Below are 18,419 nucleotides of genomic sequence, written 5' to 3'. Positions count from 1 at the left end.
GAAACATAGGCACTTTCCTGAATTATGAATATCTTCTTCAAAAATGACCTTTTAAAAAGAGCTCTGAAACTGTTCACCTATCCAAGGTGAAGATGCCTTAGATAGATGTCCATTAGCACCGCCTAGTGGAGCAAATAACCGAGGTTCAACATCTTTTCCTTATCTTCTTAGAACTGAAGACACCTGCTGAAGCAAGATGGACCCTTTTTCGGAAACTCAGAGAGACAGTGAAGGACAGGGAAGCCTAGCATGATGCAGTTCATGGGGTGGCAAAGAGCTGGACACAACCTAGCAATTGAACAACAACAACTCATCATATCACCTGGAGTAAAGAGGAAACAGTGTTTAAAGAACTTAAGTGACTTGAATGTGACTGCAGAGACACCAGGTCCCCTGATTCTGGCCCTTTTTCTACTACATGCTATAGCTACGTGGGAGGAAAAAAATTAACCTCAACTCTTACCTTATACCACAAACAAAATTGAAGTGGAAATGAATCATAGACCTAAAATCAAGAGCTAAAACCACAAAATTTCTGAAAGAAAGCATAGGAAAAAATTTAATGACCCAGATTTGGCAAAGATTTCCTAAATATAACACAAAAAACGCTAACTATAATGAAAAAATCACTAAATTAGACCTATCAAAATTAGACCATAGCAAAGCAAAGAAACTTTGCTCTCTAAAAGATAGGTACACTTAGAAAAATTAAAAAGGAAGCCACAGACTGGCAGAAAATATTTGCAAAGCACATACCCAACTAAAGGGAGTTCCCAGGTGGCACTGGTGGTAAAGAACCCACCTGCCAATGCAGGAAACTAAGAGACACAAGTTCGATCCCTGGGTCGGGAAGATCCTCTGGAGAAGGGCATGACAACCCACTCCAGTGTTCTGGCCTGGAGACTCTCATGGACAGAGGAGCCTGGTGGGCTATGGTTCATAGGGTCGCAAAGATTTGGACATGACTGAAGCAAATTGGCATGCACTCATATCCAACAAATAGGCAAAAGATTTAAATATACCTTTACCAAACAAGATATATGTGTCTGACTCACAAATACATGAAAAGATGCTCAATGTCCACTAATCATTTGGGAAATCCAAATTATGAATACAATGACTACCACTACTCTAGAGCACTGGTAATACCACCAGAATGCCTAAAACCAAAAAGAGACTGCTCATACCAAGTGTCAGTAAGTATACATATTGAGCAGCCCAAACTCTTATACAATGCTGGTGGAAATGTAAAACTGTACAATCACTTGGAAACAGTTCAGCAGTTCAAGCATACACTGTACCTACTATACACCCAGCCATTCCACTCTCCAGCTGTTCACCAGAGGAAAGAAAGCACATGGCCACCCAAAGATCCGTAAATGAATGTTTACAGCCACTTAGTTTGTAATACCCCCAAACTAGAAATGATCCAAATCTCCATCGACTGGTGAATGCATAAACAAAATGGACTATATCTTTAAAATGGAATTATCAATAATAAAAAGGAATGAACCATTGATACATGCAACATCATGAATGAACTTGAAAATTATGTTGAGTAAAAAGAAGCCAGATGAAAAAGTAAGTAGCTACTATATGATTGATTTCTATAAAATTCTATAAATTGAAAACGTATCTGTAGTGTCAGAAGGCAGATCAGTGGTTGCCTGGAGCGGGGGAAAGAATGAGAAGGAAGGGAAAGAACATTACAAAGGAGCACAAAACTACACTGAAGAGTGATGGCTGTGTTCATTATCTTAATGGTGATGATGCTTTTATGGGGGTAGATATATATCAAGTGAAAGTCACTCAGTCATGTCCAACTCTTTGCAACTCCATGGACTATACAGTCCATAGAATTCTCCAGGCCAGAATACTGCAGTGGGTAGCCTTTTCTTCTCCAGGGGATCTTCCCAACCCAGGGACTGAACCCAGGTCTCCCACATTGCAGGCAGATTCTTTACCAGCTGAGCCACAAGGGAAGCCCATATATATATATATATACGTGTGTGTGTATATAAATGCATCAAACTGTATGGTTGAAGTATGTGCCAGTTATTTGACATCAATTATACCTCAACAGAACTGAATGAAAAAATATATACTCATCCAATAACCAGCATTCCACTCTCAGGCATTAGCCAAGAGATAGGAAAACATATGCCTATGTTCTAGAACAGGAGAATTTGCGACTGAAGTATACTGACAAAAAGCAGATCATCTGTTGCCCAGGCTCAGGGTGGAGGATTAACTGCAAAGGGGCACCATCTGGGAGACAAGATTTTATAACTACATGAATTCTCTGGATAGGAATTTTCCTATACATCCAAAGTAAAGGATGTTCTGAATTGCCAGCAGTTTATTTAAAAGACCAAGAACAATTATTCTTTACCGAACATGACTCTACACCAAGCATTGTGCCCTCCACATACATTCCCAAATCTTCTTAACAATCCTACAATGTAGGTTTTATTATTCCCAGTTTAGATTAGGAGGCTTGGGCCCAAATAAGAAACTTAGCCTAGGTTTCTCAATAGATAAATGAGCAAGTCTCGGCCTCAGAGAATAAATCTGGTATGTCTTAATATAAAGTATTTCTGACACTACATACTGCCTTCTCAATGCCCAACATACTTATTAACTAGAGATGACTTCTATTCTACTAAAATTTAAGAAAAGTGTGTTTGCTTCCTTAAACAAGTATCATTACTTCCTTGAACACAAGTATTTGCTGGTACAATGCCACTCATTCCCCAGGAGATGCCTAATACAAAGCACGTACTCAATAAATATTTTGTGTGTCTTAAGCTAAATTAATTTAAAAAAAAAAAAAGCTAAGATTAGGGCATCTGGTCCTATCACTTCACAGCAAATAGGGGAAAACTGGAAGCAGTGAGAGATTTTATTTTCTTAGGCTCCAAAATCACTGCGGATGGTGAGGGCAGCCATGAAATTAAAATTTCTATCCATACTCTGATGATATATCTTGTATTTTAATTTGAATTCCCAGTTTGCTGTTGTGCTGTCTCTTTGAATGAAATACAAATCTTTTGAGAGTGTCATGGGGAAAAAAAAGACACTTGTTCCCTGGAAGAAAAGCTATGACAAACCTAAACAGCACATTAAAAAGCAGAGACATCACTTTGCCAACAAAGTTTCGTATGGTCAAAGCTATGGTTTTTCCAAAGTCATGTACAGATGTGAGAGGTGGACCATAAAGAAGGCTGAGCGTTGAAGAATTGATGCTGTCAAACTGTGGTGCCAGAGAACATTCTTGAGAGTCCCTAGGACAGCCAGGAGATCAAACCAGTCAGTCCTAAAAGAAATCAACCCTGAATATCATTGGAAGGACTGATGTTGAAGCTGAAACCAATAATTTGGCCTGATGCGAAAAGCCAACTCATTGGAAAAGACCTTGATATTGGGAAAGACTGAAGGCAAAAGGAAAAGGGAGAGGCAGAGGATGAGATGGCTAGAAAGGATCATCAACTCAATGGACATGAATTTGAGCAAACTCAGGGAGATAGTGGTAGACAGGGGAGCTTGGCATGCTGCAGTTGTCCATGGGGTCACAAAGAGTTGGAAACAACTTAGAACTGAACAACAACAGCAACCTAAATTCATAAAATTTATTCTAAAGTAATTGCTAGTTGCATTTTAAATCTTCTCCATTATTAGCATCTCTGATTTGGAGGGGGAATTACACTGTAAGACACATCTGCACACAATAATATAATAGATTTCACTATTATTTCTGACATCATTACTACATACCAATATTATAAAGTCAAAAAGGTGGTGACTGTGAAGAACTAAGAATGAACACTTTCTCCCTGCCTCTCACACCTGGTGGCCAACAATGGCCAGCAAAAGATATTGCAAAAAAGCAAAATATCTATGTTGAAAGAGGTATAAATTTATAGATCACTGAAACACTCACGCGTGCGTGCTCAGCTGCTTCAGTCGTGTCCGACTCTTTGTGATCCTATGGACTGTAGCCTGCCAGGCTTCTCCATCCACGGGATTCTCCAGGCAAGAATACTGGAGTAGGTTGCCATGCCCTCCCCCAGGGGATCTTACCAACCCAGGGATCGAACCTGGGCCTCCTGCATTGCACTCCTCATTACCATTGAGCCACTGGGGAAGCCCTTAATTCCCTTCATGTGACCCTAATTCTAAGCATTATGATTTTTACCACTTAGTTGAGTCAATACTTTAAATAATAATGTGACTACTAAGAAACCACTATACAACAAGATTGGGAGTAAAGCAATAAAACCCCAAATTTTTACTGGGAACTAATTAGATAAGTTTGGGGACAAAATTCAGTCTCCTTGTGCCTCACTTAGCTACGTCTAAAGTGTCAGTATGAACTAATCATTCATGAAAATAAATATACACACACACAAACATATATATACATTTATAACATACACACATCTATATGCCATAATACAGGTACACTGCGGTTACAGAACTTAACCTGCATTTTATTTGAATCTTCATACAAGCATTTGTTTTAGCATTACTTTATAGTATATTTTCTCATAGAAACCTGTAGGTATTTATTTATTTATATTTATTTTTTCATATTTATTTATTTGGCTGTGCTGGGTCTTACAGCACATGGGATCTTCGGTCTTCATTGTGGCATTTGAACTCTTTAGTTGAGGCATGTGGGATTTAGCTCCCTGACCAGGGATTGAACCCAGGCCCCCTGCATTGGGAGCACAGAGGCTCAGCTACTGGGCCACCAGGGAAGTCCCACATGTAGGTATTTAAATAGGGTATCAAAAAACAGCTATATTAACAAGATGAAAACTGCTCAAATCTCTCACAATTGCATCCTGTTATTAAGCTCTAGGTCTTCCCAATGACATTATACAGGTCACCTTTACATTGATGAAAACAGTTTACTCTTTATTTTTAAGCTTTTCTTGCAGATCCCATGAAAGCATTCTGCTTTCCACTGATGTCACAGAGAGCCTTCAGAAGCTTCAGTAAATAGGAAAAAAAGAAACAGATGCCTCCCATCGTTGTTCTCATAGCAAAAGATAAGCAAAAGGAGATGGGAAATAATCTCCAAACCCCTTAGATTCAGAGACCTAGTACTTTTCCAAAACAGGGAGTTCAGGGTTTGCCAAGCACTTAAGTAATGAGGCCTCAGCGATGATGCAAGACATACAGCTGGAATCCATTATGTATGCCTCTGAATATGTGAAACAGTGATCCTGCTTATCCTAGGATGCGAAAATGAAGATGCCTCCAATTTCTATGCACAAAGGCAAGAAATCTGTGCATCACTTTCACACTGGATAACTTGGATGATTTTTTAAAAATAGGACCCTTGGAATCATTAAAAAGCACAGCAACGAGAGGTGGCACCCTTGAAAGAAGACCTTCTAATAACCAAGAGTCTCCTAGCCAAGCCATCTAGCACAATTAAAAACTAAGTGTAAAAATTCATGGAAACTCTCTTACATGGAAAGAAAAAGTTGTATGACATAAGTAAATCAGATACAGAATAACAGATAATTATATGGGCTATTACATAGGTAGTTCATTATTGATATACTAGAAATTTCTGTACTAGAAAGTTTGTCACTTTTGTTTCCTGAAAAACATAGGGTGAGACCACTCGTGCACTGCTGGGGGCAGTGTAAACTGTGCAAGCACTTGGGAAGATGGTTTAGCAGTATCTTCTAAGCGGGACATATGCATATGCTGTGACCAGGAGTTCTATGTCTATGAACCTAACTAAAAGAAATGCATGTGTATATTCACCAAAAGACTTGTACAAGAATGTCTGTAGCAGCATTATTCATAACAGCCAAAATCTGAAAACAAATGTCCACCAAGAGTATATATGGTATGTTCATATAAAAGAATATCACACAGGCATGAGGATGAACAATCTATTCCTCCATGCAACAATATGAACAAATCTCTTTTCTAAAAAGTTGAGTAAGAGTAGCTAAACAAAAAACTGTATATTCCATGGTTCTTACTATATTGAGCCCAAACTCAGGCAAACTAATCTATGCTGTTAGATGTTAGGATAGTCGACACCCTTTGCAGGGAATGGGGGAAACTGGGAAGGGTACAAGACAGGCTGCTAGGCTAACACAACTAGACAACAGGTTACATCCTGTTTCTTAATCTGGATGCCGGCTATAGGGGTGTTTTTTAACTTGTGAAAGCATAACAAGCTGTGTATTTTATGATGTGAGCTCATTTCTGCATATGCTCCAAAAGTTTGTTTTAAAAAACAAACTATATGTTTATGACAGTACCTCTTTAACTGAGATTCTTAATCCATTATTTTCTGTTTTTTAGAACAGAACGGTTAAAGAAGAATAGACCAGACCACAGACCAAACTCAATACAGAGACAAGAGAGGAATATTATATGAGTATCCAAGGATAAAGCAAGGCCATCACAGCGCATGCTCTGAAAAGGGATCGTATATCTCTCAACAAGGTGTTAGAAGACTCTCAGCTAAGCAACACTCTCCACTTCCCTGGCAAAGGCAAGCTGAGAGCTTAGAGCTAATAGACAGCTCTCTGAAATACCCACACGCTTCTGTTCTAGCCAGGTGAGCTGTAACCAAGAGTCAGCTGTGTTTGTTCTCAGACCAGTTTATCCCAATTTATTTGATACTGCAATTACATAATTTAATTAAATATTACATAAACATATGAATGCAAAGAGTCGTTTCTATGACAACTAAATTGAAAGTTTTAGAAAAACTCAAAGATAAGTTGCCAAAGAAAACTGTTATTGAATTAGGAAGAACAAGACAACTTGCAAAAGATGAGCAAAAAAGATCATAAAAATCTAAAACAGGCTTTCAGACTGCTTCAAAAGCATCTTTAAATTCTCAACTTTAAAGAGACCTGACCTTGACACTGTAAATGTATTATGGAAGTATTTATGCAAGAAAAAGGATTATGAACTGTGTTAAGCACACCCTGACTCAAAAGGCAATGGATCTACAACAAAACTCTGGCAAACAAATGTATTTTTTACACTAAAATGAAATACTGAAAGTATGTATCAATGTTATGATTCCCCACATTAACCAACTCCAGGAATTACCAACTATTCATCTCAATTGTGAGGTATTAAGAGTTGTGATGTGTCTTTTATGTACAACAGTGGAGAAAACTGGGTAAGCAATCCTGGCTACTCAAGACCCACCTCCTCCACCCTCATCACAAACACACACACACAAACACACTTTCTCTCTGTCTCTCTCACACACCCCATAAGCACCCCACCTCACCAAAACAGTACTAAATGGCAGAAGGCATCAAAAACGAAAAGAAATCAAGACAATAGTAAAGGCAAAAGAAGTGTGATGGTATAGAAGCTCTTGGAAATACGAGCATACAAAGGCAGTTTTCACACATTTCCCATTGGCAAATGGGATAAGTACTTTTTAAAGATAAAACAACGAAAAGCAAGCCAGTAGCACAGCTCATTACTGGAGTTCTTTCTTCCTCATGACCTCATTGCTGCCTGGTGCTAGTCTTGAGTGCAAGAGTTCCCAGGATATGATTAGCAACAGCCACAGTTTACAGGATTTTATTTTCAGATTTGGCAGAATTCTCAGTCTGCTTTCACTAGGGGGAGCACTTACTATTTTCTTAATTAAAAGGCGGGCAGTGGGGGGAAAAAGGGGGAGCACAGAAGGGAAAAAGTTCCTAATTAAAGATGTACTTTATTTGACTATCCCTAAAAGGCAAAGTGCAAAATTTTTTAAAATTCACAGTGCAAAGTGACAGATGGTTTTAAAGTGACTGTAAAAGAAAGCAACATAAAAGTTAGTTTAGATACATTAACAAAGCACATTTAATGCATAATACAAATAGCAAATATTGCTTAAACAGGCTGATCTTGTCATCAGTTTAAAACAATTATAATATGTAAAAATTCTAGTAAATACTATTAGCAAAGGGGACTTCCTTGGTGGCTCAGTGGTAAAGAGGCAAACCTACCAATGCAGAGGACATGGGTTCAATCCCTGGTCCAAGAAGATCCCACATCCTGTGGAGCAACTAAGCCTGTGTGCCACTACTGAGCCCACACTCTAGAGCCTGTGAGCCAGAGCCACTGAGCCTGCGTGCTGTAACTACCGAAGCCTGTGAGCCTAGAGCCCGTGCTCTGCAACAAGAGGAGCCGCTGCAGTGAGAAGCCCCTGCACCACAACAAGCAGTGGGTCCCACCTGACGCAACTAGAGACAGCTCATGGGCAGCAACAAAGACCCAATGCAACCAAAAATAAACAAATAATTATTAAAAATACCATGTATCTAAAATACTATTAGCAAAGGAAGCTAATAGATTATTTATCACAAACCTGTTGATATACTTTACTTGCCTGTTACTTTATCTGATTATTGGAAGGTAAAATTAATACTGCTATCCTCTTTTAAAAGTCTGAAATGTACTTTGAGCAGGTAAGTAGTAAGGAATTAGGAACATGGCACAGGAAACAGAAGGAAATTCATATTAATTGGGTTCCCGTTTGGTGTCTGGGGCTCCAATTACTATTTTCCACTTAACAGATGAAAAAAACTAGGACTTAACAACCATAAATCACTTGCCCATGGTCACACGGGCAGTAAATGGTAGAATAGTATACACCCTAAATCTGAATCTATGGCCCGCAAAACAAAAAAATCAAAAGTTTCTGAATTCACCAGGCATTTTTTGGTCATCTTAACATAAGTAAATCAGATCAGATCAGATCAGTCGCTCAGTTGTGTCCAACTCTTTGCAACCCCATGAATCGCAGCATGCCAGGCCTCCCTGTCCATCACCAACTCCCAGAGTTCACTCAGACTCACGTCCATCGAGTCAGTGATGCCATCCAGCCATCTCATCCTCTGTCGTCCCCTTCTCCTCCTGTCCCCAATCCCTCCCAGCATCAGAGTCTTTTCCAATGAGTCAACTCTTCGCATGAGGTGGCCAAAGTACTGGAGTTTCAGCTTCAGCATCATTCCTTCCAAAGAAATCCCAGGGCTGATCTCCTTCAGAATGGACTGGTTGGATCTCCTTGCAGTCCAAGGGACTCTCAAGAGTTTTCTCCAACACCACACTTCAAAAGCGTCAATTCTTCGGCGCTCAGCTTTCCTCACAGTCCAACTCTCACATCCATACATGAGCATAGGAAAAACCATAGCCTTGACTAGACGGACCTTTGTTGGCAAAGGAATGTCTCTGCTTTTGAATATGCTATCTAGGTTGGTCATAACTTTCCTTCCAAGGAGTAAGCGTCTTTTAATTTCATGGCTGCAGTCACCATTCTGTAGTGATTTTGGAGCCCAGAAAAATAAAGTCTGACGCTGTTTCCACTGTTTCCCCATCTATTTCCCATGAAGTGATGGGACCGGATGCATAAGTAAATAAATACACCTTATTCCATTAAGAGGTATATATTTATATCACAGCAAAGAATAAGAAGGAACCAAAACAGCAACAACAATAAAACACAGCTTGCCCTCCAAGAGCTTAGTCTATTGAAGAATATGTATGCACACTTTTACGTTAAGGAATACCAGAGTATGCAGCCACTAACTGATACGGGAGCTCAGAGAAGCCTGAGATTCATGTGGTTTCAGCAGACAGGAAAGGTCTTATGGAAGATTCAAGACCACAGCTGGATCCTGGCAATGGAAGATGCTGGAGAGGTGTCAATATAATGAAAGGTAATCCAGGGAAGGGGAAGAGCAGTGAAGGATGAACGTGATGTATCTGAGTAATAGTGAACAGAGCAACAGGAGTGCTTCAAGAAGGAAAGACTGAGTGGAAACAACTCACGTGTCCATCAGCTGCTGAATGAACAAACAAAACGTGATGTACCCCTATGGTGGAATACTGCCCAGCAATAAAAAGAAAAAAAGCACTGACACACGCTACAACAAGGAAAAACCTTGGGAAGAAAGTCAGAAAAGGCCACATACTGTATAATTTCATTTACATAAAATGCCCAGAAAAGACAAATCCATAGAGAAAGTAGACTTCTGGTTCCCAAAGGCTGGGAAGACTGGACAAAAGTACCAACACAACAGGGAAGTGACTGTTAATAGGTAGAGGGTTTATCTTGCATATGAGGAAAATGTTCTAAAATTGTGGTAAAGAACCCACAACTGTGTGAAAACACAAAACCATTCAACTAAAAATGGCATATGAACTACATCTCAACCAATCTCTTCTTTTAAAAAGAAAAGCTGAAGGCCTAATGGGACATCCCATTGCACAGCTAAGATGGAGTCACTTATGCCAAATTAAGGATCTGAAATTTATCTGGCAGGAAATTAGATATGTGAGTAAAGGTTTACCTAATGAAAACAGAGTATACAAACTTAGGACCCTTCTCTAACAAATCCATTCACCTGCTTTAAGTACACTTCTAAAACATGCCAAACTCACAAAGGGAGAGAACTAGAAGATGTTGTGATATGATTTTGACTAAGCCACAAGCTGTGACTATTAGGAAAGCTGTTTTGCTTCACAGCTAAACGCCACAGATGGGTACAGCAGCATCCCATTTATGCAAAACCACAAAATCATCTGTGTCAAATCTTCAAATAGTGTAATGTTCTAAACTTAATTATGAAAACAACATTAATAATTGATCTGTCATATTTTAGGGTAAGATAATGAACAGTGTAATTTGGTTTTCATTGGACAGTAGTCCAATATAATGCCTTTTTAGACACTACATTCAGTTTAAATGCTTTCAGAACCCCCACTAATATAAAGCATTTCCTACTGATATTTACACATTTGAATCTGAATTCTAAGGTAGCATAATCTCCAAAATAGATGTAATATACAAAAATAAGACAGCTAAAAAAACAAATCTGACATTCAAAAGCAAGGAGGAAAATTCTGGGTAGAGAATATCTAAAACAGAGGAAAAGGTAATGTACTCAAAAATAAACCTGAAAATCATAGGAAAAAAAAGAACTCAGTATTAGATTTTATAGCATTGGGAAATACAAATAGGGAAAAAAGGAATACATTACATTTAAAATAGAAGGCTCAATACGTGAGACAAGAGGCTTTAACAGCTTTAACAGAGGCAAAGTTTGGAACACGTCCATAAGACAATCCCACACCCTTCCTCTGAATCCCAGGGAAGAAAGAACCTTTCAGGCAGGCCTCGTGTTCTCTCTTCAGAAGCTGTCCTAAAGGTGAAACCCCACTTTCCCCTAGGAGGGGGTGAGATGGCAGGTATACAAAAAAAGAACTTGCTGGAGGACCCATGCACAACCAAACTAGTGTTTGCCTTTGGAGTCACCTTGCAAACCTCCTTCAAGGTAGATGAGCCACAAGAAACTAAAGGAGGTATCAGATTTCTTTCCAAACTCTCTTGCCTAAGAAGGAGAGGCCCCATCCGTCTCTGTAAGGGCTTTGTAAGTTCTAGAATTGGGTGAAACTCATGTCCTGTGTCCGAGAACCACCGACAACTTAGACGACCTGGTTCTCTAACAATAAAAGCAAAACAGAAATAAGCTATCCTCAAAAAGAAGCCTTGTCACAGATACCTAGAATGAGGTATCCGCTGTCGCAAGTAAGTAGAGCAAGACTCTCTATTTCCTAATTGTAAGCCAGCGTTTATCTGGAGAGGATTCAGTAGGAGTAAGTAGGCAGTGACTTCACATCATCAACTGCTGTATGCTAAAAGAAGCTTACCCAATTTTCACCAATTGTCTGCCTACTCCAAACAAGAGAATTGTGGGAAAAGGCAGATGCTTACAACTTCTGTTCACAATATTGGATATGTTCATCATTAAGGAATAAAGTACTTCAAATATTACACAATTATCAATGTCTCTATGAAACATCAAAAACACATACTGCTAATTCATACATAAATAAAACCATTTTATTTTACAATAAATAGGTAGATAACACCAGAAACTAATGCAACACTGTAAATCAACTACACTCCAATAAGTGGCTTCCCAGGTGGCGCTAGTGGTAAAGAACCTGCCTACCAATGCAGGAGATGTTGGTTTGATCCCTGGGTCAGGAAGATCCTCTGGAGGCGGGCACGGCATAGTATTCTGGGGTGAAGAATCAGACAGAGGAGCCTGGCGGGCTACAGGGTCACAAAGAGTCGGACACGACTGAAGCAAAATAGCAGCAGCAGCATACTCCAATACAAAAATGTTTTTAAATAATAAAATAAATAGAAATGATTAGAGCAGGCTACTATAAATCACCAAAAGAGTAACGGAAGCAACATCAACATAAAGTCTAAGATCCAGTAACATTTTAAAGTAACAGAATTATTGAAGAGAATGGTCTAAATTATAAGCATGCTAAAATTCTGACTTAAATAAGAACAGAAGCCAAGATGTCAGAATAAGAAAATGGAAGTCAAGGAGAGGGTTGCTTTTTTTTTAAAGGGGGAAGAAAAAAAAAAAAAAAAAACAGTCATTCAAAGAATACCATGGGACTAGAAACATGATCTATAAAACAAGAAAAGAACAAGAAACTTGCCAGCACCTGAAACTGGCAAAGCAGACCTGAGCTAAGGAAACAAGGATAGCAAATATTCCAAGGAGGTCAATAGTACCAGTTTTCAAAATCTGATTCCAGAAAACAAAAGCGAAAACTAAGTTGCCAAAAGGGGAAAAAGAAATGTGCAAGAAAAATGTTAAAACAATGTACACAAAATACCTTAGGAAAATTCCTATTTCTGAAGTATTTTTATATATTCATTAAATGCTCACATTAGCTTTTAAACTTAAATCCACAGCACAATTTTTAAAATAGCTGAAAGAAATCTTATAAATATTTGTCATAACCATTTGGCATAAGCAATTCTGTAGAGCTTATGAGATGAACCTTAAATGAGAGTAGACTCAAATTTTAAAATCTCTTAGGCAAAATTATAAAGCGCACATAGCAAAAGCAATATAAACAGGTTATCCTGAGGGAAAAAACTGAACTACCATATTGGCGGATTTTTTTTCTGTAAATACCATATAAAGTTCAAACTCTACAATTAACTTAAAATTAATCACTGGATATTCTTAACTGTCATCTAAATTTACCGGCTCTTATGTGAACACAACCAAAGCTACAAGATTTTTTTTTTTTTTTAAAGATTTAACTCAAACCATGAGTTGTTCTGTTCCTCCTTCAAGCAATATTCTATAAGCTAGGTACCTTAGTTGATTTCAGTTCTGAAATTCATAGGTCCACATCTAAATCTATGACATAATTAAGTGCTGTGCATGCAAAGCACTCTGTTCAAGTGGTTAAGTAAATCTGAACATAACAGTAACATGACATTTCAGAAATCATTTGTGGATGCTGCCACAGGAAAAGAGAAGGAATTATCACAAAAAGACTTTACGAAATACCTGAGCAGATAAACAGCCCTTTCAATATCACTGAGGTCTTCATCAACTGTCAATCTTTCTATTTCTTCTGGTGTCTGTCAAGTGTAAAATACAAATTATGCACACAAACATCAGCTCAAGTCTTGCCTCCAGGGACCCTATATGAGTACAGACTAATGAAAAAGTTTTGCAATTAAGCATTATCCTCAAAAACTAATTAAGGGGTCTGCCACCCTCAAATCACAGATATCTCTAATGGTTGGGTTTAGGTGGTGGAGTTTGGGGGGCTCTGGGGCTTTTTTTTTTTCTTTTGTTTACTCTTCTAGCTTCTAGACTGAAGGCTGAGAAACACTCTGTGGCTTCAGAACCTTGCTGAAATCAATTGTATGTGCATATGTAAAATATGTACGTAGTTTCATCTCTAATACTTAAGAGTGTTTTGCCAGCATTTCCATCCCAGGAAATGCTTAAAAGGGGTGAGGGGTGGGGGGGCGGGGGGAATGAAGACTGCAGCCAGCGGAGGGAGAATGAGAAAGACGAAATCTGGATTGGGGGAGGGAAGGGAATAAACTCTGGGGCTGGAAGGAAATCAAAGATATTGTGGCAGGTGGGAGTGAAAAGAGCTAAAGGAGCAATTGCGGGGGGCGGTGGTCGGTCAACCAGGTTTGGCAGCAGTAAGGGCTGGAGCCTCGGGAAGCAAGATGACTCTGCGGGGTGGGGGAGCTAGTGGCAGGTTGGGGGGGTGCCTAGTGAAGGCTGACTCTCCTAAGGGGATTGGGGAGCAGGGTCCCTGCTAAGAGTCTTGGAGGGGCTGGAAGGAAGGGACACGTGGTGACTCAAGATCGGGACAAAGGGTCGAGAGGGCTTTGAAGACCGAGAGCTGGACGACTCCAGGATGGGTGTTGGTGGGTTCGGAGGTGAAGTGGGGGCCCTGGGCTTGCTCGGATGAGGACGGAGGTTGGGGGGGGGGACGGAATGGGATCTGAGGTATCTCTGGAAAAGGTAGCGGGGAGAGTCGGGGCCGTGTTAACTGAAGACTGGGACTAGGTCCACAACCCCGGGCAGCAGCAGCAGCCCCAGGGAGCCGAAGCGGGGGGAGGGGGAGCCCCAAGGAGAGGACGCGGGAGGCAGCGGGCTGCGGCTGCGAGGGGCAGCTCCCGCAGGGCCCAGGGGGAGGGGGCCGCAACGGAGGGGCCCCGGGCCGTGAGAGAGGGACGGCGCGGGAGAGGACGCCGGGCTGGCCCGAATCGAAGGGGCTCGGCGGGCCGTTCCTGAGGTGGCCGGGTTGGGGAAAGGGCCCGGGGCGGGCCGGGCCGGAACGGGCAACTGGAAAAGCCAGAGCGTCTGAGGGGTCGCGGGCTGGCCCCGGGCGCCCGTACCTCAGGGCTGGGGGTCCAGGCTGGGAGAAGCCGAGCCACGTCGAAGAAGGGGGCCCGAGAGGGGTCGGGTTAGGGTAACACGGCCCTCGGGGACTGAGGGGGGCGGGGGCGGGGGCGGGCAGCAGGACTCTGAGAGGGTCCCGGGCCGCCTCGTGAAGCGAACGGGCGGGGGTCGAGGCAGGGGCCAGCCGCCGGGCGCCCTGCGGGCAGTTCCTCCTCCCCGGGGCGCACCTTGAGGCTCCGGCGGACCGGCCTCTCGATGATGGTGAGCTCCTGCAGGTCCTCCATGTAGCCGAACAGGCTGTTCTGACTGAAATCCATCGCGGCGGCGGCGGGCGACGGCGGATGCATGGACCGCCGGGCCCCCTCGCCGCCCGGGCCGGAGCGGTCCCGGGATGCCGGACGCTCACAGCCCCGCAGCCGCCCACCAGCAACACTTTCTCCCGCTCTCCGCCGCCGGAGCCGGGCGGGAGGCTAGCGGGCGGCGGGAGAAGGAGCGCGGCCGCCGAGGGGGCGGGGCGGCCAAGGCGAGGGGGCGGGGCGAAGCGCGCGGGCGTGCTGTGGGGGCGGGGCCGTGCCGGGGTAGGTGCCCGCCTCGGCCCCACCCCCTCCCGGGCGCCCGCTGCCGGCGGGCCGAACGCAACTGCCGCGCCGCGTCCCCTCGCCGCCCTCCTAGCCCCTTCGCCCCGCCCCCGTCAGAGTGCGCCCCTAGCAGTGGCGCATGCGCAGAGCCTCCTACCTACTGCAGCCGGTGGAGGCGGTTTGGGGTCGGTAGACCCCGGGCGAAGATGACCCAATAAGCGAGGGAAACAAAGGGGAAGGTGGGTTGGGATCTTGGTTAACTTGCCGGAATTGTGGTGCGGTTATTCGTGGGACAGCCCACCCCAGCGCACGAGCTGGGTAACTCTGCTCTGTCCTTGGGGGAGAGGTGTGTACCCAAAATAAGCAAATAGAACTTGGGGTGTGCTAGGTTGTGGGGGACGGGTGATCTGGAAATACAGTCCGGGAGGGGTTGACGTAGGGAGGGCAGCCGTCAGAAAAAGGACTCCCGAAGACACTTAAAACTGAATTTTAAAACAGGATTTTTCCAAGAGAAATAAGAGTAAGCGGGTTTCGGGTTGAAGCCTGGGCGTCTATATGGTTGTAGGAAGTGCAGAGTAGAGTTTGGAGTGCAGGGAAACGGGTGCTTGACAAGGTAGAGAGGTAGGTCCTTAATGGAGAAGAGCCCAGGTCTGGGCAGCAACGTTGAGTTGCTTGCATTTGGATTCTGTTACGAGTAGGAAGCGATGGAAGAAGTTGGGGCAGCTTTTTGGGACCTCAGAGACAAGAGTTTTGTTTATCATCCTCTTCAGTGCCCGAGAGTCAGCAGGACCTATCTCTTATTATTTCCCACTCATTCTCTCTCCACGGTCCTGTTTCGCTACCCGCCTCCTGTATGCATTCTCTCTCGTTTGATGTGTCCCAGTACATGCATGTATCCTTGAAAGACAGTGCTTTTGGTTTAAGTATCTATTTCTAATATACATGAATGCTGTTGTGATAGGAACTCATTCTGTACGTTTTTCCCTCAACATAATGTCTAAGCTATCGGTGGGGCTTATCATATCAGGAGTTCCTTAACTGTCCTTTAAAAATATTTGAATTGGGGGTCTAGCACATTTTACTTATCAGTTCTTTAAATAATAAGCAGTTAGGTTGCCAGAAGTACCTTGTTATCACAGAAATGCTGGAATGGGTGTTACATGTGTCTCTTATGGACCTTGAGAGGGAAAAAATGGAGCTGCTTGCTCATAGGATCTACACTGCTTGGTTTCAGTCTGCCCTGGTACTCTTTAGGATGGCTTTGCACTCCACCAATGAAGATAGGAAGGTTCCTGTCTCTCCACTTTGTACATTAACTTTTGGTATTACGTCCCAATTTATATTAACCTGGCATTGGTAAGGGTTTCCCTGGTGGCTCAGATGGCAAAGAATCTGCCTGCAATGCAGGAAACCCAGGCGCTCCATCCTTGGGTCGGAAAGATCCCCTGGAGAAGAAAATGGCAACCCATTCCAGTATTTTTGCCTGGAGAATTCTCTGGACAGAGGCTGTAGCCTCTGTAGTCCATGGGGTTGCAAAGAGTCCTACAGGAGTAGTACCATATTTTAATTTTCTTGATTTGTTGTTTAGTCGCCAAGTGGTGTTGGACTCTTTTGAGACACCATGGACTATAGCCCGTCAAGCTCCTCTGTCCATGGGATTTCCCAGGTAAGAATACTGTAATGGGTTGCCATTTCCTTCTCCAAGGGATCTTCGGGACCTGGGGATCAAACCCACATCTCCTACTTGGCAGGCGGATTCTTTACCACTGAGCCACGAGGGAAGCCCAGTTTTCACAATTAGTGATAACTATTTTCGCATATATTTAAGAGTTATAGAGATATTTTTCCTTCCGTGAACTACCTTCTTACATTTTTTGCCTATTTTTCTGCTAGATTTCCTATTATTTTTCTGAATGAATTTTTGAAGTTTCTTCAGTTCAGTTCAGTTGCTCAGTCGTATCCAACTCTTTGCAACCCCATGGCAGCACACTAGGCTTCCCTGTCCATCACCAACTCCCGGAGCTTGCTAAAACTCATGTCCATCGAGTTGGTGATGCCATCCAACCATCTCATCCACTGTCATCCCCTTCTCCTCCTGCCTTAAATTTTTCCCAACATCAGGGTCTTTTCCAAGGAGTCAGTTCTTCGCTTCAGGTGGCCCAAGTATTGGTGCTTCAGCTTTAGCATCAGTCCTTCCAATGAATATTCAGGACTGATTTCCTTTAGGATTGACAAGTTTGATCTGCTTGAAGTCCAAGGGACTCATAAGAGTCTTCAACACCACAGTTCAAAAGCATCAATTCTTTGGTGCTCAGCTTTCTTTATAGTCCAACTCTCACATCCATACATGACTACTAGAAAAACCATAGCTTTGACTAGACAGACCTTTGTTGTCAAAGTAATGTCTCTGCTTTTTAATATGCTGTCTAGGTTGGTCATAGCCTTTCTTCCAAGGAGCAAGTGTCTTAATTTCATGGCTGCAGTCACCATCTGCAGTGATTTGGGAACCCAAGAAAATAAAATCTATCACTGCTTCCATTGTTTCCCCATCTATTTGCCATGAAATGATGGGACCAGATGGCATGATCTTAGTTTTCTGAATGTTGAGTTTTAAGCCAGCTTTTTCACGCTCTTCTTTCACTGTAATCAAGAGGCTCTTCATTTCCTGCCATAAGGGTGGTATCATCTGCCTATCTGAGGTTATTGATATTTCTCCTGGCAATCTTGATTCCAGCTTGTGCTTCATCTACCCAGGCATTTCACGTGATGTACTGTGCATATAAGTTAAATAAACAGGGTGACAATATACAGCCTTGACGTACTCCTTTCCCAATTTGGAACCAGTCCATTGTTCCATCCCTGGTTCTAACTGTTGCTTCCTGACCTGCATACAGATTTCTCAGGAGGCAGGTAAGTTTCTTATGTATTATGAATATTAACCCCTTGTCAGCCTTGGACATTACCAGTATCTCCCAGTCTTTCTTGCATCCTTTTAGCTTGGTATTTGCTCCCTTACAGTGTAGGCGAAGTCCCTATTTTGATGTACTCAGATGCATGCCATTTCAGCTTTGTGAAAACCTTTTTGGGATCT

At 42.4% G+C, this 18,419-nt stretch overlaps 2 protein-coding genes across 8 annotated transcripts in view; one reads left to right on the top strand and one right to left on the bottom strand.

Annotated features, from left to right (window-relative positions):
- PPP4R4 (protein phosphatase 4 regulatory subunit 4) overlaps window positions 1–15,254 on the bottom strand; it is a 101,169-nt gene extending 85,915 nt beyond the window's left edge. For 2 of the 6 annotated variants that reach the window (XM_055556552.1, XM_055556555.1), the window contains exons 1-2: window positions 14,978–15,251; window positions 13,389–13,462 (exon numbers count right to left, since the gene is read on the bottom strand). In XM_055556552.1, coding sequence (XP_055412527.1) covers window positions 13,389–13,462; window positions 14,978–15,097 — 194 coding nt within the window. In that variant the 5' untranslated portion in view covers window positions 15,098–15,251. Of the gene's footprint in view, window positions 1–8,000; window positions 8,160–13,388; window positions 13,463–14,977 lie in introns of those variants that run through there. The other 4 variants (XM_055556557.1, XM_055556554.1, XM_055556553.1 and 1 more) reach the window with 4 other exon arrangements.
- DDX24 (DEAD-box helicase 24) overlaps window positions 1–18,419 on the top strand; it is a 326,942-nt gene that overhangs the window by 167,353 nt on the left and 141,170 nt on the right. The gene's annotated exons all lie outside the window — the stretch shown is intronic.

The sequence above is a fragment of the Bubalus kerabau genome, chromosome 19 (genome assembly GCF_029407905.1).
Source record: "Bubalus kerabau isolate K-KA32 ecotype Philippines breed swamp buffalo chromosome 19, PCC_UOA_SB_1v2, whole genome shotgun sequence".
Lineage (NCBI taxonomy): Eukaryota > Metazoa > Chordata > Mammalia > Artiodactyla > Bovidae > Bubalus > Bubalus kerabau.
Note: the sequence above shows the minus strand (reverse complement) of the source record. Positions and strands in the feature narration are given on the sequence as shown.